General features: G+C 46.6%; 1 protein-coding gene across 1 annotated transcript in view; it reads left to right on the top strand.

Moving 5' to 3' along the window:
• The first annotated feature begins 995 nt into the window (after positions 1 to 995).
• The window catches only part of PGAP6 (post-GPI attachment to proteins 6), a 500,899-nt gene continuing 477,707 nt past the window's right edge, over positions 996 to 24,187 (top strand). Inside the window, exon 1 of the mRNA XM_078662901.1 lies at positions 996 to 1,347. Within this exon, the coding sequence (XP_078519027.1) occupies positions 1,266 to 1,347 (82 nt within the window). The 5' untranslated portion in view covers positions 996 to 1,265. The remainder of the gene's footprint in view (positions 1,348 to 24,187) is intronic.

The raw sequence follows: 24,187 nt of genomic DNA, 5'->3' as shown, positions 1-24,187 counted from the left end.
GCTGATGTGATAAACAAGTAAGGCCCATTTAGTGGTTTCTAGAGTCCCTAACCTATTGGTGCTATATACATTTCACATTTGTTTTAGTAGTAGTGCTGCTCGGAGCGCTGCTGCTTCTGTCTGCCCGTACCGAAGCACAGCTGAGAAGCCTCTCTCCTTGAGGTGGGGCGCGGCAATAGAAGAGCCATCCAAGCTGGGCAATAGGGCAGAGCTCCGAAGAGCAGAGGATACAAGATCCCAAGGGGATACCAAATATTACACAACACTGGTAAATGATGTATCACTTTGTGAGAGTACTACATTTAACAATGTATTTATTAGACTCTCCTTCAAGGTTGCCATTGTATGTTATCAGTGCTGGTGGCATGGTAAACAAACAGAGCCCGTTCAGCACTTTCTAGAGACCCTTAATCAGAGCTGGCCTTTGCTGAGTTAGCGCCCTGGGAGTGGCGGAGAGGAAAATTTCGGCCTAACTGATAATAGAGAATTAAATGAGGCAGCAGGGTGGCTTCCCTTTCCTCTTCACTGGTCAGTACCTGGATCAGCAGGGTCTGGTCCCCTGAACACAAACTCCCCCAGCTTACCTAAATCACTGATAGCTTAGCTGAGACATCCAGATGTTTACTTTGTTGATGTGTGCCAGCAGGGGTCAGAGGGTGAAGGCAGGTCAAGGGAGATGGCTATAGGCACGTTAAAAATATCCCAGCCGTATGATAATGAAGGATCACAACCACCTGACAAATCATACAGAAACCTGCACGTAGGGACAAGGCTGGAACAAGATGAGGAGAAGCGCCCTGCTGTTCGCCTAACCTTAATACACAAAGCTCCATGCGCCCTTCAGCTCGCCCATGCTAAAGGCCGGTCTAATATGTTGACAGGTGTGTATGTAGCAGTAATAGTTCTGCTCAGAGCGCGACTGTTTCTGTCTGCCGTGCCAAGGCAGAGCTGAGCTGCCACTCTCTTCGAGTGGGCGTGGCGTTGGCCAATAGAACAGAGGTATTTCTTTCATAATATTCGCCTGACTTTAACATGGCGCCCAGCACCTGTCTGAGAGCACTGTACGTCACCGTGCATGTGTTCTGCGGTTTAGTGATGTCACAGGATACTCACCGGTCTACTACCGCAGTGCCCGCCTCTGAGAGCGTGTAGCCGCCCGCCTTTGGGGTGGGAGCAGAGCCCGGAAGCACTGGGGTGGGGTTACCTGCTATTGCTTCAGCAGCTTCCCAGTGGACCGATGAAACCTCTGAAACTCAGCAGTTGAGATGTCACCGTGGAGGTGGCTTATGCTGATCCTGCTACAGATTCGCATGCCTGCTTCCACCACCAGCAGCAGCGGGCAGAAGGGTGAGTGAGAGAGCAGTCCTTCGCCCCTGCTTGTCTCCCTCCCCGTGCACCCTCCCCTGATCCCCCTGGAACTCCTCTGTCCCGACATTCTCGCCTTTGTATTTTTGTGGTAGGTGACGTGATTTTATGGTGTTGGGTGACAGATTCGCGTAATTCCGACCATTGGCAATAGAAATCATAGATTTATTTATTTATGCGTTTTTATATAGCGCGGACTTTACCCGAAGGCGTCAGAGCGCTTCACAATCGGAACAAAATTATACATGAGGAGAACATAACACGTGAACAGATTACAAAAACAGACGTTAAGTTTGTTATATGAGGTAAAAGTGACAATTGTGAGCAAACAAAATACATGAGGTAGCAAACAGTGCACAGGAGGAGAAACTGACAAGTGTGCAGTTTACAAGAGAAAGCAAAGTACAATTAGAGGTACAATACTGCAATATATGCTAGGCACAAGAACAAACGTTACATAGGCAATGGTGGCACTTGTGCAAGTATCAAAGGCAAACAAAATTTGAGAGATAGCAAACAGTGTGTTACAAGAGAAAAGTGGTATGTGCATGTTACAAAAGGGTACCAAACACAGGTACAGGGATAATACTGCAATAAATGGCAAACACTCTAACCACAAGAACACACTGGGAAGGCACTTCCATAGTCAATGAGCATAGAATTTTCAGTAATGGGAGCTCTTCCTTCAGATAATAGAGAGGACGTGAATTACTTTTGGAGGTGTCTTTGGAGAAGGAGAACTTTCAGGTCCTTTTTGGGTCTCGCTGGCAATGCATCCGTAAGGATGCATTAGTCCAGCTGGAGACCAATAGCGATCACTCTGGGGGGAAGGACGGACAAGAGGGTGTGCAAGCTTTTCTAGCTGGATTCGTGTGCGCGAACGCGCACGTCGCGTCCCGCGCCGTACACATCGCAGACAGACACTCGCTCACACACACACACCCCCTCCCCCACAGTCACACACACGCACTCCAAGACACATACACACACGCACGCACACACACACATACACAGGCCGCCCCCCCGCACGCGCGCGCACACACATGCTTCCCCGCCTCTTCGCCCCCCCCCGCCCGCCCGCCCGCAGCTCAGCAACGCACTCACCGGCTTCCTCTCCTCAGCTGCAAGGCCCGGCAGCAGAACTCTTCTTCCCTCCTTCGGCACCGGGGCGCAGGGTAGGCTCCTGCCTGCTCCGGTGCTCCCAACACGGCTCCAATCGTGGCTCTTCCGTGGGAGGCGGGGTAGGCTCCCGCCCTCCTACTTCCTGTTTCCGGTTGTCGCGCCGGCCTGCCTGACTTCCTGGTCGCAGACCGGCAGAGTGACGAGGATGTTGGATTTGCGGTATTTATTTATTTAGTTATTTATGCATTTTTATATAGCGCGGACTTTACCCGAAGGCGGTATTTATTTATTCATGTATTTATGCATTTTTATATAGCGCGGACTTTTACCCGAAGGCGTCGGAGGCTTCACAACAGGAACAGAAATGAAACATAATGAGAAACATTACAAAAGAACAGGTTGCAAAAACATACGTTACTTACATAAGGTAATTGTGAGCAACCAAAATACATGAGGTAGTCAAAAGTGCACAAGAGGAAATGAAAGTGACAAGTGTGCAGTTATAAGAGAAAACAGAGTGTGATTAGAGGTATAGTCCTGCAATAAGTGCTAGACACTCAGGCTCAGGAACAAGCGTTACATGGGCAAGGTGCAAGTATCAAAGGTAAAGACATGTGAGAGGTAGCAGCCGTGTGTTGCAAGGGCAGAGTGGTGTGTGTATGTTACAAAAGGGCACCGAACACCAGTACATGGAAAATACTGCAAAAAGGCAGACCCTCCAATCACAGGCATACACTGGGAAGGCACTTCCATGGTCATGGAAAGTAGAAATTATCAGTAGTGGGAAGTCTTCCTCACAATAGCAAGAGGACGTGAATTACTTTTGGAGGTGTCTCTGGAGGAGGAGAACTTTGAGGTCCCTTTTGAAGAGCAGGTTATGCATGGAAATGTACACACCTCGGGGTGCACAATGCTTGTCTCAGGAAGTTCCCGGTGTCTCTGGAGAGCTCCCGTGCCCTGCAGTGTTGACTGGCAGCTGTAACCTCTGACGAGGGTTCAGCTTTTCTTTCGATGCTGCCGGTTGGTTTGTGTTCCTGGATGTCTGGCCGGTTTTATTGGTTTCCAATAGGTTTACTGCTTTCAAGTCGCGCCATACCACCTCGCCTTTCCATACAATAACTGATAATTGTTTTATACAACTTTGTGATTTTTATACATTTGTTACTGCATAATTTGGCCTCTTTTTTTATTTTTATTTCCTATACCCAACGCTGCCGCATACTATAGCCCAAGCGCTCTCTCTCTCTCTCTCTCTCTCTCTCGCTCTCTCGCTCTCTCGCTCTCTCGCTCTCTCGCTCTCTCTCTCGCTCTCTCTCTCCTCCCCTCCCCTCCTCTCTCTCTCTCGCTCTCTCTCTCCTCCCCTCCCCTCCTCTCTCTCTCTCGCTCTCTCTCTCCTCCCCTCCCCTCCGCTCTCGCTCTCGCTCTCTCTCTCCTCCCCTCCCCTCCTCTCTCTCTCTCGCTCTCTCTCTCCTCCCCTCCCCTCCTCTCTCTCTCTCGCTCTCTCTCTCCTCCCCTCCCCTCCTCTCTCTCTCTCGCTCTCTCTCTCCTCCCCTCCCCTCCTCTCGCTCTCTCTCCTCCCCTCCCCCCAGCCCAGAATACTGTACCACTGTGATCACAAAATTCTTAAGCACCCTGCAACACTGGGGATTTACAGGAATCCAAACACCAGCGTAAAGTACTTGAACAACAATGACGTATGTCTTATAAATGTCACAAAAAAATGTTAATATTTCACTTCTGTTCTTGGATTTTCGTGAAAATACAACACATATTGCATTACAAATGCTATAGGTGTCACATTTGGGAAAGTTAAAACTATTGGCATTGTAAATGACAAAGCTATTACTTTAGCTATTACTATAGCTATTATCACAACCAACACATAAATAAAAAAAATGTAATTCACAATACCAATGGCTCAAACTTTCCTAATGCGAGACCTATTGCATTGCAAATGCTTGTTGAAGGCCTGGGAGGAGGCGGTGGTCCGGAGCTGAGGCGGAAGGGAGTTCCAGATTCTCACCGCGTTGCCTGAAAAGGATTGGGCCATCGATCTTTCCTTCTTGAAAGTGGGAGGTTCAAGCAGTAGATTTTCCGCATTACATGATGGTCTAGAGCCTCCAGAGAGTTTCAGTTTATTTGCCAGGTAGCGAGGAGAGGAGGAGCGCAAGGCTTTGTGGGTGATACAGGCAGTCTTGTAGATAGCTCTAGCCTCGATGGGAAGCCAGCGGAGGGTGGATAACATCGGTGTGATGTGGTCGCTTCTTTTGGCCCCATAAATGAAACGAGCTGCTGAATGGAAAACGGATTTAAGGGGGGACAAGTGGGATTTGGGGAGGCCAGTAAGAAGAGAATTGCAGTAGTCCAGTCTGGGGAGGACCAGCGATTGCACCAGGGTTATAAGGTCCTGCTCCGGGAAGAAGCGACGGATTCCCCAAAGAAGGCGCAGTTGGTATCGAGCAGACTTTGCAATGGAATTGATGTGGAAGATTAGATTGAGTTTTTTGTCGAGTATGACACCAAGGGATTTTGCGCTGTCGACAATGATGGGTTTATTGTTAAGTAGATTCATCTGATCCATTCATGATTGAACCGGGGGAGGAGAGAGTGAGGAGGAGAAGAGGAGGAATTCAGTTTTGGAGAGATTCAGAATCAGTTGATGAGTTGACATCCAGTTTTGAATGGAGTCGAGAGTAGAGCTTAGGATGGAGAGATCGTGAGTGGAGGCAACCTTGAGGTAGATTTGAGTGTCGTCTGCATAGAGATGATAGTGGATCCCGGATTTACTTAGGAGATTTCCCAGTGGTTCTAAATAGAGATTGAACAATGTGGGTGCAAGTATAGAGCCTTGAGGAACACCTTGACCTACCGCCACAGGAGATGAAAGACTGTTCGCTATTTTGATCATTTGGGATCTGTCCGAGAGGAAGGATGCAAACCATTTAAGCACAGTGCCCAGCATGCCCATTCTCTGTTGAAGAATATTGAGGAGGGTGTTGTGATTGACAGTGTCAAAGGCTGCAGAAAGGTCAAGGAGAATTAGAAGACAGGACCCCCCCGAATCGAGTATCCTCAGCGCAGGCAGGTTTAAGTAAATATATTAGTTTCTAGAAATATACAGAGAGCGACAGTCTTAAACATCGTAGAGCCAAGCTCTTGTACCCATGCCTCCTCCTCAGGGCACACGTCCTAAAAAAAGACTAAGTTAATTAGACAGTATGCAAGTGAGATTATGGCAGTGACATCTCACAGGGCATCACAGGCAGTGGCATCACAACCAATTACCTCACAAGAAGTAACATCACAGGAAGTGACATTAGATCTTAAGACCTCACGCGTGTTTAGCAGGCCTATCATGAGTTCATATGATCGCATTATAATATTTAACAAGTTAGATTTCAAAAAAGTGACGCAATCCAACACAAAATCTGGACATTAATTTACACGTTTAGAGGCTCATTTATGGAATTTTGACATAGGACAGCACAGCAAGGCACTTTGCTGCGCTGCCTCATGCCAAAGTTGAATGGGCAGGAATGCACCATATTTAAGCAAAATGGTGCATTTCTGTGCTTTCTCCCTGCAGTGGTACCACTTCGCCAGCCTAGAGTCAACATAGGCACCCTTGCACCATGGTGCAAGGGTGCTTCCGTTCCATGCAGGATTGTTTTTGTGCAGGAAGTTGTACCTTCCTGCACAAAAATAATCCTAAGAGGCGTTTTCCTCTTTCAATGTGTGCACAGAATGCAGCACAGATAAAGAGTAAAAAACAAAGGAAAATACGCATACCTCTCCTCATTACGCCTTACATCAGGAGGCGTACGGATTTGGCGCTTCCCCAAGTTCACATGATTTTGTAAGTCTGTGGCAGCGTCAAATTCCATGGGTGTTGTGTGGGAAAACCCAGCGCAACACCCATGGAATGCTTCCTGGGCATAGAATAAGGCGACACAGAGATTTGCGCTGCGTTGCCTTCTTCATGATTTACGAGGCCACACATGGTGGCTTTGCGTAGCTTCATAAATCGGATTGAGTGCCCTGCGTCACACATGTACCACTTTAATTGGCGCAAGAGTGACGTGGGGCTCTCATAAATGAGTCCCATATTTTTTAAAACCCTCCCACAAAGAAATTTGCAGCAAGGAGAAATGTGGCAGTAAATCTGTTCTTCTTAATTGGTTGCAAAGTCTGCATTTAAAATGTCTTATGGGGTTAGGGCACTTGCTGCAGAGTGTAGGAAGGTGGACTCTGACTATATGGTTACCCCCACTTTTTGCCTGGTGTTTTACTGGTTTTCGACTTAGTTGGACTGGGTCCCTGCTATTCAGGGCCCCAGTCTATCTGCTTTTTCTATAAAATGGACTCCATGTACTTTAGGTACATACCAGATTGGTTACTGGGTCACCCTTGTGAGCCCCTGTATATGGTACCTTAGGTACCCAGGGCATAGGTGCACCTTAGACCTACCAGGGGCTTCAGCATGTATTGTGCTACCCCTGGTTAGCCTTCCAAACTGACACCACAGATCTGCAATTGCAGCCTGGGTAAGGTGATGTAATCACCCCTTAGATATATAATATATATTATACATATTAACCTATAAGTCACTCTTATGGCAGGCCTTGACAATCCTGGAGGCAGAGTGCTTGGTTTTGTGTGACAGGGTGCCCTAGCATGAGCTGAGCACCTCTGCAGCTTTCAGAACCATCTCTTAAAAGCTATTCTTTGATATAGCCATACCATATACTCTTAAGTGCATTATAATCCTCGCGGTTAATGCTAACTTTGGTTTGGCTTTATCAAAACATGTCGTGTAAGGTGTCAAACACTTTGGAATACTACCCCCACCAGTCCTGGCAGCGGGGTAGCATTCCATCCTTCTAGAGGGAGAAGACATGTAGTTACTGGTAAACCCGGTTAAAGTTAAACAGAGCCCCAACATCACAAAATGGATGCTGCTGCCACAGACACGAGTCTGCCCTCCTGCTGCTGGACGAAACTCCGGCAGGGGAGGCCTGGACAATAGGTTTCCTGTCCAGGGAGGTACTAGCATCTCTCCAGACAGGCTTTAGTGTATTGGGGTAGGGTAGGTTGCATTCAGTGAATGCTTTTCAGACACTGCCTGGGGCACACGAGGTGCTCAATGCATTTCCCAGTTCAAACCGGTTGCTGGGGCACTCAGCCCCAGCTCTGGCGTGAAACTGAGCAAAGGGGAAGGGGGATAGCCCCCCCCCTCCCTAGGTCCTCCCATAGGTGGGACCCTAGAGTTAGTCCAACCCCTAAACTTGCTATAAGAATAGGATCCCAGTCCCTAGGACTTTAGATTACCGTGGACGAAACCCCGCAACATATATCTTTGACATTCCACATCGACTGGAAGACTGAAGAAATCTCCCTTGTGGTCAAGGAGTGACCACCCTGTTCAAACAGGCAACAAAAGCATCTTTGCCGGTCTGCATTTTCGAGGCTCCCGCCAGATCCCGAAGAATCTGTGACACAGGACACGGACTCCCAGACATCTCTGACGCTGACTTGCGCTCCTAGCAAAGCTGAGACCTGTAACGCACACAAGAGACGTGGGACTGGAACTCCTGGACATCCTGCGTTTTTGCAACTGCACCTACTTCCCGTGGTGTCCCGAAGTTGTGCATTGAGGTATTTGAAGCCCCTGCCCCGAGCACCTTTAGCACCGAAGCTCAGAGGCCTACACTCCAGGAGTGTCCCGTGGGCCCGCTTTGTGCATTTCCGCTTGAGGTCCCTTCGCGATTCCTAGTCCGTTGGCTAGCGAACCCCCACGAAGGGCCATTTTTGATTTCTTGAGCTTTCCTGGTTTCTCCAGACGTGCTCTCACTCCTCTTCAAAGGTGGAGTCCCTCAGACCTTGCTGGTCTGAACCGAAGCCAATCTTGTCATCTTGCATGGATTGCTGTTGCCAAGGCTTGCTGGGTCCAATCCAGATTCCGATGCTGCAGCACTCGAGATCCTTCCAGGGAGAGCTTGAATCCAGCTCCTGGTCGTCGTCGACGCCTCCTGGACCTCGTTGCTGAAGAGTCATGCTTCACCTCTTTCACCTGAAATCACCCAACATCGGCTGCTCGCCATCCTGGTCATTGGCTAGTGACCCAGACTCTGTCCCTTCTGCTTTCAGGTTCTTCACATCTCTGATCCACCCTTAGATCCACCCGGACACTTTTTTCCTCTGGTCGCCTGCAGCATTTCTTCGCAGCTCTCCATTGGAATCGACAACGAAACCCGACATCAATAGACACCTATGCACCCAGCTTCCGTGGGTGAGGTAACTTGAGTACTCCGGTACTCCCATGGGTATTGCCTCTCGAAGTGTCTAAGTCTAAAAGGGTTCCATCGTAGTTCACCTCACTGTCTTATGTAACACAACCTGTATATTGGTTTTCACGCATACGATTTATTGTCAATATATAATGTGTACGTGTGATGTAAAGCGCTCACACCCTGCAATCAGATGAATAGCAATAATGAGCTATAAAAGAAATAAAACAAATTAGTGGTATTTCATTGTTATTTGTTTAAATACTGGGACAGACCAACACATCTGACATTCTTACTGTGCATGCTTATCTCCTATATACTGGGACTGAAAAAGTCGAAAGCATGCCTCTTAATCCCCTCTGTGCTGGGGTAATTCCCCTGCTGTGCTGGGGGGCGGGGAGCGCGCGCAGCGCCCCGGTGCTCATGACGAGCTCAGCTCGTCATGAGGCACAGTGCTCGTGTTCTCATGACGAGCTCAGCTCGTCATGACCACACCCGTTTCCGTGGAACGCTCCGCACAGCAGGGGAATTATCCCTGTATATGAGCGTTCCACGGCTCATGACGAGCTGAGCTCGTCATGAGCATGGAAGAGGTTAAGTACCTGTGAAATTGTTATAACAAGTTGAGAGCCTTTGTGTCCCCTCCTTTGCATCTAGGTGTGAGGCTCCGAATAGCTCCCTGCCAGGATACTCCTACATTAGCAGGCATCATAGTCCCTCCACCCGCTGGCGACACCTGCGAGGCCTGCCCCACTACTGCTGGCGGTAGCCTACAAGTGCTTTCGCAGAGCCCTCTACATTACCCGGAGAGTACTTACATATGCGCCTGCGGTGCCTCTGGAGGCTTTACTGGGGGGTGGCGGAGTCCTTACGCGGCCCATGTTGGACCATTGGAAAGAGGCGGACGTACAGACGCTGGGAGACCTCTTCCGAGATGGCGTGCTGGTGCCGTATGAGACACTGGTTGCAGAAGACGGGCGTCCCCCTGGGGGGTTCCTGCTGCACCGATCCCTAGTGGCAAAGATTACGGCCAAGTGGGGAGACATGACATCGGAGCCTGCAACAAATTTAACCATGCAATACCTGCACGTCATGGGGCGGGGTAGGCATCTGGTACGTTGGTTTGCAGGGCTGTTGAGGATACATACAGGGGCTAGTTTGACTTTACTCAGGGCTAAATGGGAGCAGGACATGGGCAGGGAATTGTCCGACAAGGAATGGGACAGAATACTCAAAAGCCCAGTGCGCATCCCCAGAAACCTGCGCTTCTGCCAAATACAACTTTATGTAGTTCACAGGGCCTACCTCACACCTGCGCTCATGAATAGATATTTCCACCGTGCAGACGCGTCCTGCTCCAGGTGTGGGGAACTAGATGCGGGGCTCCTTCACCTCTTATGGAGCTGTCCCAGGTTGGACTCCTACTGGGGTGCAATCGGCGAACTGCTCCATAGATGCACTGGACGCACTATACCCCTGGAGTGGCCGGAATACATATTGCATCAATTTAAGAGATCACCCAAAGACAGGGCGTCCTCTCGCTTCTTGAACCTGGGGTTGGTGGTGTCTACGCGCCTCCTCACGAGGTGCTGGAAGGCGAGCAACCCGCCAAGTGTGCGGGCGTGGACCTCTTCCCTTCAGGCGTGGGCCCGGGTGGAGTGGACGGCCATACGCAGGGAGGAAACGGTGGGCCTCCGGAAGGAACCGTGGCGGAGCGCTGGGAGTGCATGCTTGGTGTCTTACAGCAGGATGGCGGGGCGGGGGGCGTAGGAGATGAGGGGTATTGAGTGGTGTCATCAGAAGGTTGGGGTGTGCTGTGGGATGAACTCCAGTTCGCTTATCCATTTGAATACCACCTTTGATTGCTGGGGACACGTGGGCTCCCGGTGTGTAGTTTAACTGTGGTCAACGAATGAGCGCATGCAGGGAGGGGGGGCTGTTCCCGGGGAAGGGGGGTAGTAGGTACCGGTGTTTTTACTTCAGCTGCAATTGTTTCTCTCTATTTTCCTTTACTGTTTGGTTTCAACTGTTATATAAAAGTCATTCTTGTGCGCAAACCTGGTGCTGGGAGGATCCATCCTCAGCTATGCTAATACACAAAGACTTAGTGTGTGGACAGCTATGGACTTACCTTGGGGCGATGGCCCTGACAGCATGTGTTTGGCCAGCACTGGGTGGGTATTCTTCCTACTAATTACACATATGGACTTGTACCACGTGATCACCAGTTACAAGGCCTGCCGTAGTGTGTCCGGTATACCCAATTGCTGCGCCGTCAATGAGAAAAAGTCCAATGCACTGTGATTTTCTTTACTGTAAAGTTCCTAAAAAATTGCTAATAAACAGATTTGACAAATAAATAAATAAGGAGGCATCATAGTCCCTTAACTTTGCCTTTTGTTATGGGTGCAGCTGGAATCTAATAAGCCCAATACCCCGCCTGCACGTTGCTGCTTGAATAAAGCAGACAACCGTTGGGTGCTGCTGAATGTGGCCCGTGTATAAAAGTTACACCACGACACATTTGTCATATTTCTATGTGGCCCAAACTCTTGGCAGGGTAGACTGTACCCACCCTGTAAAAAAAGTGGGTAGATGCCGTCTACCCACGTGTGCCCTCAACTCCTGCCCTGATCCCATGGTTTCAGGCCTCCATTTCCCCCCTAGCTGTTGCAAGCTGTGTTACTTTTGATATCTCTGCTCCTTAAATTCACAAGAGAGATATTTGGTTTTATAGGCATTTAGTTGTTACCTGTGTTTGTCTCTCTGTAGCCCCCATGCTGTTTTTTACTTTCTCTGTGATTGCCGCTGTGAGATTTCAACAGGTGCTGACGGGTGTAAATTAGAAGCGGGGTTCCTAGAGGCTTACATCGCACTGGGAAGTAATCCTGACGTTGTTGAGACATCTGGAGTGTTTGCAACAGTGAAGCAACATTACCCATGCATCCTCATTCCACTCATTAAACATGGAGTGATTCCCGCCTCCAACATGGGAAGGAACAGGAAGTTTAAAAGAGAGCTCCACCCACCCCTAGCCATATATGGCCAGTACACCCGATTACAGTTCCTGTTCTTTCTCATATCATGGCTGGGACAGGAGTAGGAAATTCAGGGTCTTGCTGGGTAGCGGACCTCCCACGGTGCCTAATGTAGTACTATGTTTATTGTTCATTGCATGTGGCACATTTGTTTTGCTATTTGTTTTTATTTGACAGTTTATTCCACATTCGGTTCTTGCCCCGCTAGTGTTCTGGAGGATTGTTAGTTGAGTTGCTTCTGGACGCTGGTGCAGAGCAAGAGATGAAGTGGGGGGCTTCTGCTTGTATGTTTTCCAAAACATTTGAATGGAGCTCTTAACACATTTAATTTGTATTTTCTGCATACCACATTTGCCAACGAGTTGACCACGCAATCAGAAGCCCACAGACTTCCGTCCTGCTTTGTGTAAAGGCTCAACGCTGGTTAAAGCATTTGCATGCTGGGAGGTTGTTGGATCAAAGTCTGCGGTTGTCTTTGCATCCGCAGTTGGTACAAATCGTGCCTTTTCTCCAAAATACAGGGGAGCCAGCAGTAACCTGGAAACAGTGGTTTCACACCTGTACTGCTTTGCCCACTTGCGTAATCTGAACTTACGTGCACCACTTACTCACACAGAAACTCCAACACTCCTTTGTAGGTACAATGAGTTTTAATAATATCGTAGGCAAAGACAATAAGTCACTGAAGCTAATAAATTCTTAGGCACTGAGTGAAAGGCAATAGACAATGAATACACCACACTATATACATAAATATGAAACTGAATCCAGGTATATAAACAGTTAATGTACAAAGCACCTCACCAGATTCATTTGCAGTACCGGAGACTTCAACATCCCTGGCCAAGCACTGAACACCAAGTCGGGAACCCGTAGACCGAGTCTCAGGGAGTAATCTCTTCGGGCACCAAAGTTGTCCCGCGAGTGCGTCCACTCTAAGACTGAGTTCCTGAGCTCCACCCCACAGACACCGCTTTTTATAGTTTAAATCAACATGTTCGAGAAGCCTCTAGCAGGCGCTCTCGCCCATCTATTCACAGGTGCTGGCCCCATCTCTGCATCAGACCCGCCCGACAGACCTGGCCAGATTCTGTTTGGGCTGTGCCGAGGCAAAAGACATTCCTTTCCCTATCTACAGCTTTGGTGCTTTGCACGGCCATCCTCCCTTTGTCCTAGAGATAAGTATGGAATGCACAAAAACACTCTGAAGGTACACTATAACCTCACGAGGCACCCACTTGTACTGGTTTACGTGAAAAACATGTTTATGTTACTGCTAAAGTGTAACTACAGGGCAAGGCAGCACAAAATTGAAGTGCGATGCAACAAAATGGAAGATCAGAGCATTGCATGAAATCGAGGTCAACATGTAATTTAGCACGTGTAAAATGACCAATGCAGTACATTCCACCCCTTGACCTTCGATTCACCCATCATACCCCATTGGCCTAAATACCATGGATCTGGGAAAAAAAAGGGAGAAAAGAGTAGGAATGCATTGAATGCACCAACATAATGAGATAACAATGCAAATAATGACTATAATAACACCCAAGATATACCGAAGCTGTCCAAAATTAGGCAGCCATCCAAACTACCAATCCCACCATCCTTGGTCAACGTCTTGGGTAACCCCTTTCACTAAATCTCTTAAAGCATTAATATGTGCATGGATAGACATAGAATGATCAGATAAATTGAAACAACAGAGCCCATCAAAGTCCTCGCAACCGTGGTTATGTTTTAGCAACAAATAGTCCACAGCTGCCCTATTTTGCAAAACAGCTTTTCTCATTCCTTGAACATCTAATAATAATTCAGCTAAAGCGGCAGAAGTATGATTGAGATTTTTCACTATGAAACAGGCAAGCTTTGCAATCGTCCTGGCCTTATAAACGGACAGTCCTGGCACTCCTACAATGGAAAGAGCCAAACTAGTTTATTCTGTTCTAGAAAGCAAGTAAAAATTGGAGTCACAATCCTCAGGTAATTCAATAGCGGCTCTAGAAGAGCGAATACGTGTAACAGAATGCATGGGAAAAAGCATAAGACTTAATCGTGATAAGGCACAAGGTCCTCCAGTTATGTTAGCTGGTATGTAAGTGTATGAAATATTACCACATGAGAACATCCATCCTTTAGGTAATTTCCCATGGTTAACATGACTAGCGGCTAATACTGTGTGATTGCAAACCATATAATTTGTAACATTATTACAAAAACTGCCATGTCGTGACTGACATAATGTTTGTTGATCAGGGGTCAATTCTTTGCCTTTCTCTAGTTTCAATTGGCCACACTTGCCAATTTGGGCAGGGTCACAAGTTAGTTGATAGCAAACATCTCCAGTAGAGATATTGTAAGTAACAATACTCGTCATGTTCCTCCAGAGGCTATCTGTAACCTCCGGGCAAAAGCGACAGTACTCATAAAGACTCAGATGTGTTCGAACATCACTTTCCTCCCGTACCCCATCAAAGCTAGTTTGGTTGAAGATGTGTAGGAGCACATGTGCAGGGATAGGTACGGCGACAAGACAGGTGGATATTATATCAGCTGTACTCTGAAGATTTCTCATACAGAAGTGGGAAGTGTTCAGCACATTCCCGGCCAAATAGGTCCAGATGTTATCCGGTTTCTGCAACAATGCTGTCATCCGACTCGGGTGGTTGACCCCCTTCAGCATCCCTGGGCCCTCCCGGACACGCCCAAACACCGACCACACAGCGCAAGCATCGCAGCGGCAAGCCATACTGTGATCTAGAAACAGAAAACAAACTGGTTTAATCACTATCGCAAATAATATTTTTCAGCAGGTACATTTTCCCACTTTTCCTGTCCGGGTTTCATGATGACTATGATATTATCCTTGCCCTTAGCGATCAATTCTGCAGGTTCAGGAGGTTTGTTTGGGGACTCCACCCACAATTTTGCCCCTGGGTTCTTGTCAGTAGATCCGAACCCGCCCTTTCCTCGCACGGTTAGAAGGGCCGTCCCCTTCATGACATTTCCTCCATAAACCGGCATGATGACCATTTGGGCAACACGGTCACCGAGTTGCACAATCAGATCATTATTTCCACTGTTCAATAGGATAAACTTGATCTCCCCCTGATAATCGGCATCGACCACCCCTCCTAAAACCTGGATGCCTTTAAGGGCAAGCCCAGATCGAGGAGCAATTAGCCCGAAATGCTCTGGGGGAATTTGAACTCCAATTCCTGTCTCAATCAAGGTAATGTCTCGTGGTTGCAATCGATAGAGTTTCAAGGCATTTAAATCGAGACCAGCAGCCTCTGGTGTGGCACGATATGGAGCCAAAGCTCCGGGAGCTGTGTCCCAATACAGAATCGTGTTTGTGGCCACATGGGGCTTAATCTGCAAAGCTGGGGTCAACATGTGCATCAAAGGAGTCTCTGCATCAGCAAGAGGTCGGATGTTCAAAATCTGCAATGCATCAGACAAGTGATCCCATGACCCATCAGACACCTTTTTCAACTGCTCTTTCAGCAAACCATTCATTCTCTCAATCAAACCTGCTGCCTGTGGATAGTAGGGTATGTGATAGATCCACTCAATGTTATGGTTCACACAAAAATCTTGCACCATCTTTCCTTTAAAGTGTGACCCATTGTCACTTTAGACCTGCAATGGAATTCCGTAGTATAAGATCAACAAATTCAACGTTTTCAGAGTGTTAGACTGGGTTACTCTCTTGCATGGAAAGGCGATGAGATAGCCAGAATAGGTATCCACCACCGTGCAGGCATACTGACATCCTCGACTCATTGGCATCGGCCCGATGAAATCAATTTGCCATATTTGCCCTGGTAACTTCCCTCTGCCTAACTGGCCTCTCACTACCTGTGGAATTGGTCTGTGCTGAGCATGCTGTCAAACAGGACAGTGAATGATTGCAGTCTTAATCAAATCTAGGGGAATATACATCCCTCTTCTTTCAGCCCACCTGCTAGTGGCTCGCTCCCCCAAATGCCCACTTTTCTGGTGCGCCCATTTAGCCATGCCCATCAAGTCAGAATCCTGCGTCTCCACCTCAGCTTCATGAATCTTCGCTTCTTGGTCTGCAAAGGAATTGCACCAACGCTCTAGTGAGTCAGTCGGGCAATGAGCATCGACATGATACACTGTAACTGTACTTTGGGCAACCATTCCCAAAATTCCTGCCACAATTCCTTTCCCCAGACCTCCCTGTAGGGAATCATCCAATTGTGAGCATGCCATGTGGGAAGCCAAGTGGCTAACCCATTGGCCGTAGATCATAAATCAGTGTAAATGTGACATGTACCAGGGAGCTCTTGCTTTAACGCCTGGTAAACCGCATACAATTCTGCAAACTGACTACTTCTTCCCTCTCCAGTAGTTGACAACAACTTTTTGGTCACTGGATTATATGACACTGCCTTCCAATGTCTCTTAGTCCCCACATATCTGGCTGACCCATCTGTAAACCACACATGCTTTTTGTCCTCCGCGTACAACTCTGAAAAAGGCCCACCCTATTTCACCAGGGACTCCCGCACTTTAGGTAAATCTTGCAACATTTCTGCATCAGCTACAGGAGTCTGTGCCACTTGCTCATGCAGCACTGCGGTCCCCTTAGGACCAACTCCCGCTCTGTCTTGTATGTACCAGTTCCATTTTATGACGCTAGACTCCTGTGCATGCCCAATCCTGTGTGTCTTGGGTGAGTTCATCACCAATTGCATGGTAGGTATCTCAGGTCTCAAAAAAAGATTGTGCCTTAGGGTCAACTGCTCGGTATCCACCAGAGCCCAATAACATACCAACAGCTGCTTCTCAAAAGGAGTATACCGCTCTCCAGCATCAGGTAATTTCTTTGTCCAAAACCCTAGGGGCACTTTCTGTCTCCCCTGCTTTTGCCACAGGCTCCAGGTTACATATTGATCCTGGACAGTTACATTTAAATCAATGCTTCCCTCTCGTATGGGCATAAATCCATGGCATGCTGTATAGCCTCCTTCACTGACTCAAACGCCTTTTGCTGTGCCTCCCCCCACACAAACTAATGCTTCTTCCTTGTACAGAGGGGCCAAAATCTGACTCAAATGGGGAATGTACTGTCTCCAAAAACCAAACAATCCAATGAAACGCTGCCCGTCCTTCCTGTTTTTTGGCACTGCAAACTCTTTGATCTTTTGTCTCACTTGTGGCAGCACTTCCCTGTGTCCCTGATGCCACTGAATGCCTAAAAACTTCACACTCTGAGAGGATCCCTGCACCTTCTCGGGGTTAATCACCCACCCTTTGCTTTGCAAGTGCTCTACCACTCTTTCTAGTTGAGCCTGCACCTGTTCTTGGGTCTCTCCTTGAATCAACACATCATCAATGTAATGGCAAAGTTGTACTCCAGAAATGACTGACACCTCGTCCAAATGCTCTGCCACCAGCCGCTGACAGATCGTGGGACTATGTAAATACCCTAAGTAATGTTTATTGTTTAGTTAATTAAAACCATAACAATTTTAAAACAAGAACAAAAAAACGGATAAAAAACAGTATTGTACAAAGCTTAAAAAGACAAGAATCTAAATATAGTCACTTCATCTCTACATAGGGTCTCTAAAATGACCATTGTTAGTAAAACAAGAAAAAAGTCTGTTCCGTGAGTTAGCCCTCACTTGGCCATGCTTCCGACCCCTTTTAGCACAGCTTTGTAAACACTTTGAGAAATTTAATCAGTCTGCCATTCAATGGGGGATCAGAGGGGTTTAGGCACCCCGTTATTGCAGCTCTGCAAGATCTAATGCCCCTCTCATTGAAGCATGTTTTTAAAAGGAGCGCTCGCTCCTCCTGTAGTTTCTTGCATGTGCAGATTACGTGAATAACATCTTCTTTGTAGAAGTTGCACAGCCGGCATGTTTTGGGGCCTGTATGCAACCACCTGGGCTGGTCAGCCAAGGATGGTAAGTTTCCAAAACGTAGTGTCATAAGTTGCATTTTTACATTAATTGAAAATGTTTTGCTCAGGTATGCCGCCGGTGCAAGGGACTTATAGTGGTTTAACACCATGCAGGCATGCGACCTTGATCTAAAAGTGTTTTTATCCAATAGAGACAAATGGCTTTTTGACGCCTTATTTACAGCTTGCTTGAAAGATTGGTACGGCAAATTTTTTTGTTCCATAGTTCCATTTTGCATGTAGTGGAGAGGGATTTGGTGAGGTATTGATTAAAAAGAGAAGTTTTATCCTCATTTAATTCACACCAAAGAGCTTTGTTGATTTTTGATGTGGCTGCATTTAGTTTCAGGCGATACCAGGTTTTCACAGTCGCATACATTCTTCCTATTTCTTCATTTATTAGACCAAATTCAAGGCGGACCTGCGCTGGAGAGGCCAACCTTTGTATGTGGAATACTTTTTTGTAGATGGAAGCTATTAGTTTGTTTATGAGCTCTCCGTCCTCGCCATGGAAGGCAGCGCTGGCGTATGATAGAGTTGGCAGGATTTTTGCCTTCATTACGGCGAGCAAGGGTTTATAGGAGGGACCCTTCAGCTTTTTAGCCAGTAAACTGAAGGCAAAAGTTAAGGCACTTGTTCTCTGAGACATATACTTTTTTTGCTCGGTGAAGTTTTTAGAGTTGTCAATGTAGAGACCTAGGTATTTGTATTTTTTTACCTCCCCTAGCTGGGTTCCATTAAGCCAAATTGTCTGTTTTCTTTGCTTTTTTGCTACCAATCACCATAGGTTTAGTTTTGGATGTGTTTATTTCAAGTTTATTTTCTGAAATATAAGATGACATTTCGTTAAGGCATCTTTGTAGACCGATCTTTGTTTGGCTCATTAACACCACGTCGTCCGCATATGAAAGGTGCGAAAGCCTCAATTCACCAAGCTTTGGTGGATGGGAGTTAATACTGTCCAGCCTTGGAGAGAGGTCTGATAGAAACAGATTGAAAAGGTGTGGGGCCAGGACGCACCCTTGTTTTAGGCCTCTGATGGTCAGCAGCTTCCTCGATAGCCTGGACCCATCACCTATCTTGATCCTTAGCCAGGTATTTGAATAAAATAGCAATATGCCTTTTAATACCCTGTCAGGGATGTCCCAGGCTCGCAGCTTTTTCCACAGTAGGTGATGATCAACACTATCAAAGGCTGCTTTTAGGTCTACAAAGCAGAGGTAGAGATGTAATTTCCTCTGCTTGCACTTGTTCGCAATTAGTGATAGCCCTAAGATGTTCGTCGTCGTCCCTAAGCCTTGCCTGAAACACGTTTGGTTAGCCGGGATGAGGTTAAGGTTGTCAGACCATGCCTTGGGATCTTCTAGCACCCGGGTGGCATAGTATTTCGCCTCTATCTCCAGCAAGGCTATCAACCTATAATGAGCTGGATTTGCTCTGTCACCTCCTTTAAATATTGGAGTCCAGATCGAACCTTTCCAATTTTCTGGTATTGTATTTATATTCTCTATTTCTTGGTATAGATTAGAGAGGTAATTACCCCAAAACGAGATGTTGTGTTTAAAAATTGCTTGCGGGATGCCGTTGGGGCCTGGCGCACCGTCGTTTCTGCCTTTCTTGATTATGCATACGACTCCTTCACTTGAGGGGGACATGTAGTTTGTAGGTGGTGTCAGAGAGGCGTTTCCCTCTATTGGGTTTATTTCGACATTTATCTGGTCTTTTTTTTGTGGAGTAAATGCGTCTTCTGGGCTGGTAGTTTCTATGGCCCCTTTGAGTTTGCCATTTCCCTCTACTGAATCGTAGGAGTTTCTTTTACTTCTTTCTTGATAGAATGTTTCTGAAAACCTCATGGTTAAAAATTCCGCCCACTCCGATTCTTGTATATTTGAGGATAAAGCTTTTGCTGGCCGGTTCAAATTGTTTATAATTATCCAAAACTGTTTTGAGTTGGTTTTCTTTGAGCTACAGAGGAGTTCTGCCCAGAATTTGTCATTGCTCTTTCTTTTCTCGTCCCAGAGATCTTTTTATATAGCTTTTCCTGAGCTGCCTTGCCATATCCCATGCAGCTGCATCAGGGGTTGTTCTTTTTAACATCCATATTGATTTTTTAAGGTTACGTTTCAAAGTTCGCAGCCGCGCTGTTGATGTTTTTCCCCGGGTGTTTGTTTGGCTGAGATTGTTTATCATTTTTTGTCCAGGCGACATTAATGTTGTGAGAACCGCTGTGAAGTTTTCCCACGCTTGTATTTTATTCTGAGCCCCGGCTTTACTTGTAGTTAACTTTTCTTTTATTTTTGACTGTAGGGTTTCAATTGAATCTTGCGACTATTTTAGACGTTTTAAGTCAACTGTGTGTATGTTGCCTACTACTGTTGCATTTACCAGATGTTTACTGGTTTGTAGCCTAAAATGGATCAACTGATACGAGTGGTCGCTCTTGGTAGTAAATTCTATCGAAAAATGGGAAAGGTATGGTACCAGTGATACTGAGATTGCTGTATAGTCCAGTCTTGATCTTGTTTTTCCCCCTTGGAATGTAAACTTGTGGGGGAAATCGTCAGGAGTCCGACCATTCATCACTCTTAACCGGAGAAACTCTAGGGCATTTACGAACCCTTGGCCTGCGTGGTCGACATTTGGTCTCGTTGGCTGGTATTGGTGTGGAACAGACCAAATTATATTTGTCAGATGCTAGAAATTCGTCCTCATCCGGAGTATGAATTAAGTTTGAATTAAAGTCCCCAGTGAGTATCAAGTCCCACATGGGGAAGGTACTTCGAATGTTTGTGATGATAGTGATTAGTTCTTTGTTGTGTGCCAGTTTTTTTCTGGTCATAGGGTGTGCGTATGTATTCATCAAGAGGACGGTTTTTGTTCTACTAGCAGGCCCCAATGTCAATTTGATCATTTGAATGTTTGGTCCTTCTGTTACCACTTGTTTGCTCTGGATTTTTAACTCTGCCGAAATGTAGACTGCCAGGCCCCCTTTAGGGCGACCAAAGGTTTTAGTTTTGGTGGCTGGGACAGTATAGTGGTTGTAATTTGCCAAAGGGAGAGCTTCTAGTGCCCAAGTTTCATGCAGAGCTATTATGTCGTACGTTTTCCATTTTTTTGGGTGAGCTCCATTCTCCAACCATTTTTTTGCCCCAGCGATGTTGCACGGGTCTTGAGTTGCTGGGATGTTTTCCGTTGGTCAGTGCCATGATTTCGAATTTAGCACTCCTGGCATCCAGCTCCAGTTGTCCTTTGCCCCATCCCTTCTGTTTACCAGGACATTCTGTGGTTACCTTTTTTGTATTGTAGAAAGGCTGCCACCAATTGTCCCTTTAAGGAATGTTTGGTTGTTTGGCGTGATGTCTTCTCGCCATTGACCATTTCCATTGCTGCGTTTGAGAATGTTATTCAGGGGGCCAGGATAGCGTGGAGCCTCTGGTTTTAGCAGTTTGATTCCCCAAGCTTGGAATTGCGCTTTAGAGTCCATAATATGCTGAGCGTCTTCTACAGTTAGCCAGGTTGTCAGTGTTATCTCCTTGTTTTTTTGGTGTTCCATTTCTATGAATTCTACTACCAGTAGGTTCGCTGTGGTCAAATGTTTTAATGATGGTATGTTTGCTGTTAATTTCAATATGTTCCCCCCTGTTCAGTATTTCGTGGAGGCCCTTAGAATCATATTCTGGGATTAGCAGTAGTTGTCTTTCTGTTGGAGCGTTAAAGGGGCCTAGCCATGGCGTTGGGTCTTCTACATTGTTTCCAACTTTAATTTGCTTTTTGTCGTCTATAATCTCAACTTTTATGTTGACTTGTTGGGACTTGAGATCCACCGCAGGGTGTTCGACCTGGAGAGCATCCGCCCAACTACCTACTTTGTAGGTAGTTTCTACTTCCTGGACCGCGTGTCTTCGGTTTGTGTCTTCTTCGTGTAGCGATTGTGGGTTCCTATGATTTTCCACCGTTCCAATGGTTCCACCAAAACTGTACATTTGGGGCTTTGGGGTGTCATTTTTCTGGGCATCTATCATGCTTTCACCACACTTTTGTTTCCCCGTATTTGAGGTTTCTTGGTTGTCGAGGGCCTTTCTTGATTCTTGCTGTCCTTCTGCGTATTCTTTCTTAGTGCCATGATCCGTTTCTATTTCAGTGACACCTTGGTTTTTTTCAGCTTTGTTACCTGGGCCTTTTTCCGCAAGGCTATTGTGAGCTGAAGAGCTGGTAGTCATTGTTCCTAGTTGCTCGTGACTTCTCGTATCCTCTTTAATAGTTTGTTTGCTTTGCCCTCTTTTGATCTGAGGGATTTTAAGGCAGATTGACTTCGTTGTTTGTTGGGTTCCTACTAGGTTCCCTGCTTGGGTAGCCTTTTTAGTTGGCCCGTGCTTGATATCACCTTTTCTTTCCGCTTGTTTATCCTGTTCTACCAATTCTGAGCTGGTAGAGTTAGCAGTAAAGTCGTCTGCTGAACTACCCGAGACTGATGTTATATTACCAGACTTTGGTGGGCAGAACATTGGATACATCTTGGTTGTATGCTGCTCTGAGGGCAGGGACATTTTGTTGCGCGCTTTCCTGTCACGTTTTTTTTGTTTGCGTGATAGTTTTCGATGATTGTTGTTTGTCCATACCTGCTTGTCTATTTTGTCATCTTCACGGAGCTCTGGGCTTGAGGGGATTGCTTATTTTCTGTATTTACTTTTGTTGGTTCGTTTTCTTTTAGCTTCTCTTTTTCCTTCAACCCCAGAGTGGGTTTATTAATTTGGATTATTTGTTCAAGGAGTGTGGGCATCAAGCTTAATATGTCAATTATTGGACTACATGCACACTGGGCAGAGTATTTTGCCTGGGCTCTTGAAATAAAGTTGTTCATGTTCTCCAATTTCGAATTGATCCCTGCAATTTGTGTTGCTATGATGTTCATCAGATCTGTTTGGATGTCCATCTTATCATTTTGCATGTTGAACGCACTTATTGTTGTCTGTAATGTATTCAGTAAAGATTTGGATGTCTCTGAGAAGCCACTTTGTTTACTGGCTGTCTCTCCTTGTTGATGGTGTGATTTTAATTCTTGAGTCTGTTTTGGATATTGATCTTGGTGAAGCTGTTGGATGCTATCATCATTCTCCTTACAGGGTGTTTTATTGATATTTAGGGTGGTTTTAGTTCCCTGGGGGATTCCTTTAAAGTTGTGTTAATTTGAGGTTTGACATGGTGCTTTCTGCCCTTTTGGGAAATCATTTCGGGAGCAGTTATTTGTCTTGGGTCTCTAGTTGTTGATGACATTCTTTCAGTTGTCCAGATTTCATCCATATCTTCTCGGTCTTCTTGGTCCAGCTGATGGACCTGGACGGCTGTCTGAAGCCTTGTTGGCCTTACATTGTTTGTTACTGGTATCGGGGTGGAAGATTTGTGGTCCCCTTGAGATGTATTGAGAATTGTAGTTGGCGAATAGGATTTTTTCCTGAAGCTTAATGCCCTTTTATGAGAAGTTGTTGGGCTCGCTGTCGTATTCAGTCGGTCCATTTGGTTCATTTGTTCTGGGTTGTCTTCGGTGATAATGTATGCAGTACTCTTGCTTATAGTCCCGTCCGCTTGGGCGGCATCAGCGCTCAGGCATAGTAACTCTTTGTGTACCAAACCTGTGTTGGTGCAATTAATCAACTCCTCCATGTCTGCCGGGGACAGACCGGATTTTTCCTCATTCTGGCTCGGTTTTCATAGGAGCCACTTTCTAATGGTACAGTCTGGGTTTTGCCCCACTTCATTTTGCACCTTGTTTTTTCCATTCCAAGGCAGGGGAAATGTCTGAGGAGCTAGAGGCGTCATAAGGCCTGAGATCTCTGCTGTTGTAGAGTAGATTGCTGCTCCAGGATCTTTAAGCAGTTGGAGTCTATCGCTCAGCGCTAGCTTTCTTTTGGCACCTTCCCTTATGTTTCTAAACATTGTTGTTATTGGCGAGATTAGCGGGCTATTTTGCTTGCGAACGCACCCCTTCTACTTCTGATTTTGCACCTTGTTGGTTTTTTTTTTTGCTCTCACTCTGCTTGTCACTCTTGGCTTTCAGAGTTGGCGTCTGTCTGATTCTCCCGGATCTCATTTCCCTAAATTGGCCTCCTTCGTAGGTCCGGCAGCTGGTCCCTTTTTAACTTCAGCCTAATGCTAGAATTTAGCACGAGGTTTCTCTTACCCTTCCCTTTACCCCTCCTGCGCACCCCTTTTATTGGGATTAAGTCAGGTCTGCGGGCCAATGCCCGCCTTTGAACACTTGCAACCAGTCTGTGCCCGCTAAAGTAAAACAATGTCCGGTCAGGGTTCCAACGGCTGAGGTGGTGTCGCAGCTTGGCAGCCCGCTCTTCCCAGGTGCGCAACCGTGGTCCCTTATCAGCCGCGGCTTGGTTTTTTTTCCACGCGCGCACTCAATTCACCCCTCGCACCTCGGTACG

This window comes from Lissotriton helveticus, chromosome 10 (genome assembly GCF_964261635.1).
Source record: "Lissotriton helveticus chromosome 10, aLisHel1.1, whole genome shotgun sequence".
In the NCBI taxonomy this organism is placed as follows: Eukaryota; Metazoa; Chordata; class Amphibia; order Caudata; family Salamandridae; genus Lissotriton; species Lissotriton helveticus.
The sequence above is the reverse complement of the archived record's forward strand: the minus strand, read 5'-3'. Positions and strand labels throughout refer to the sequence as shown.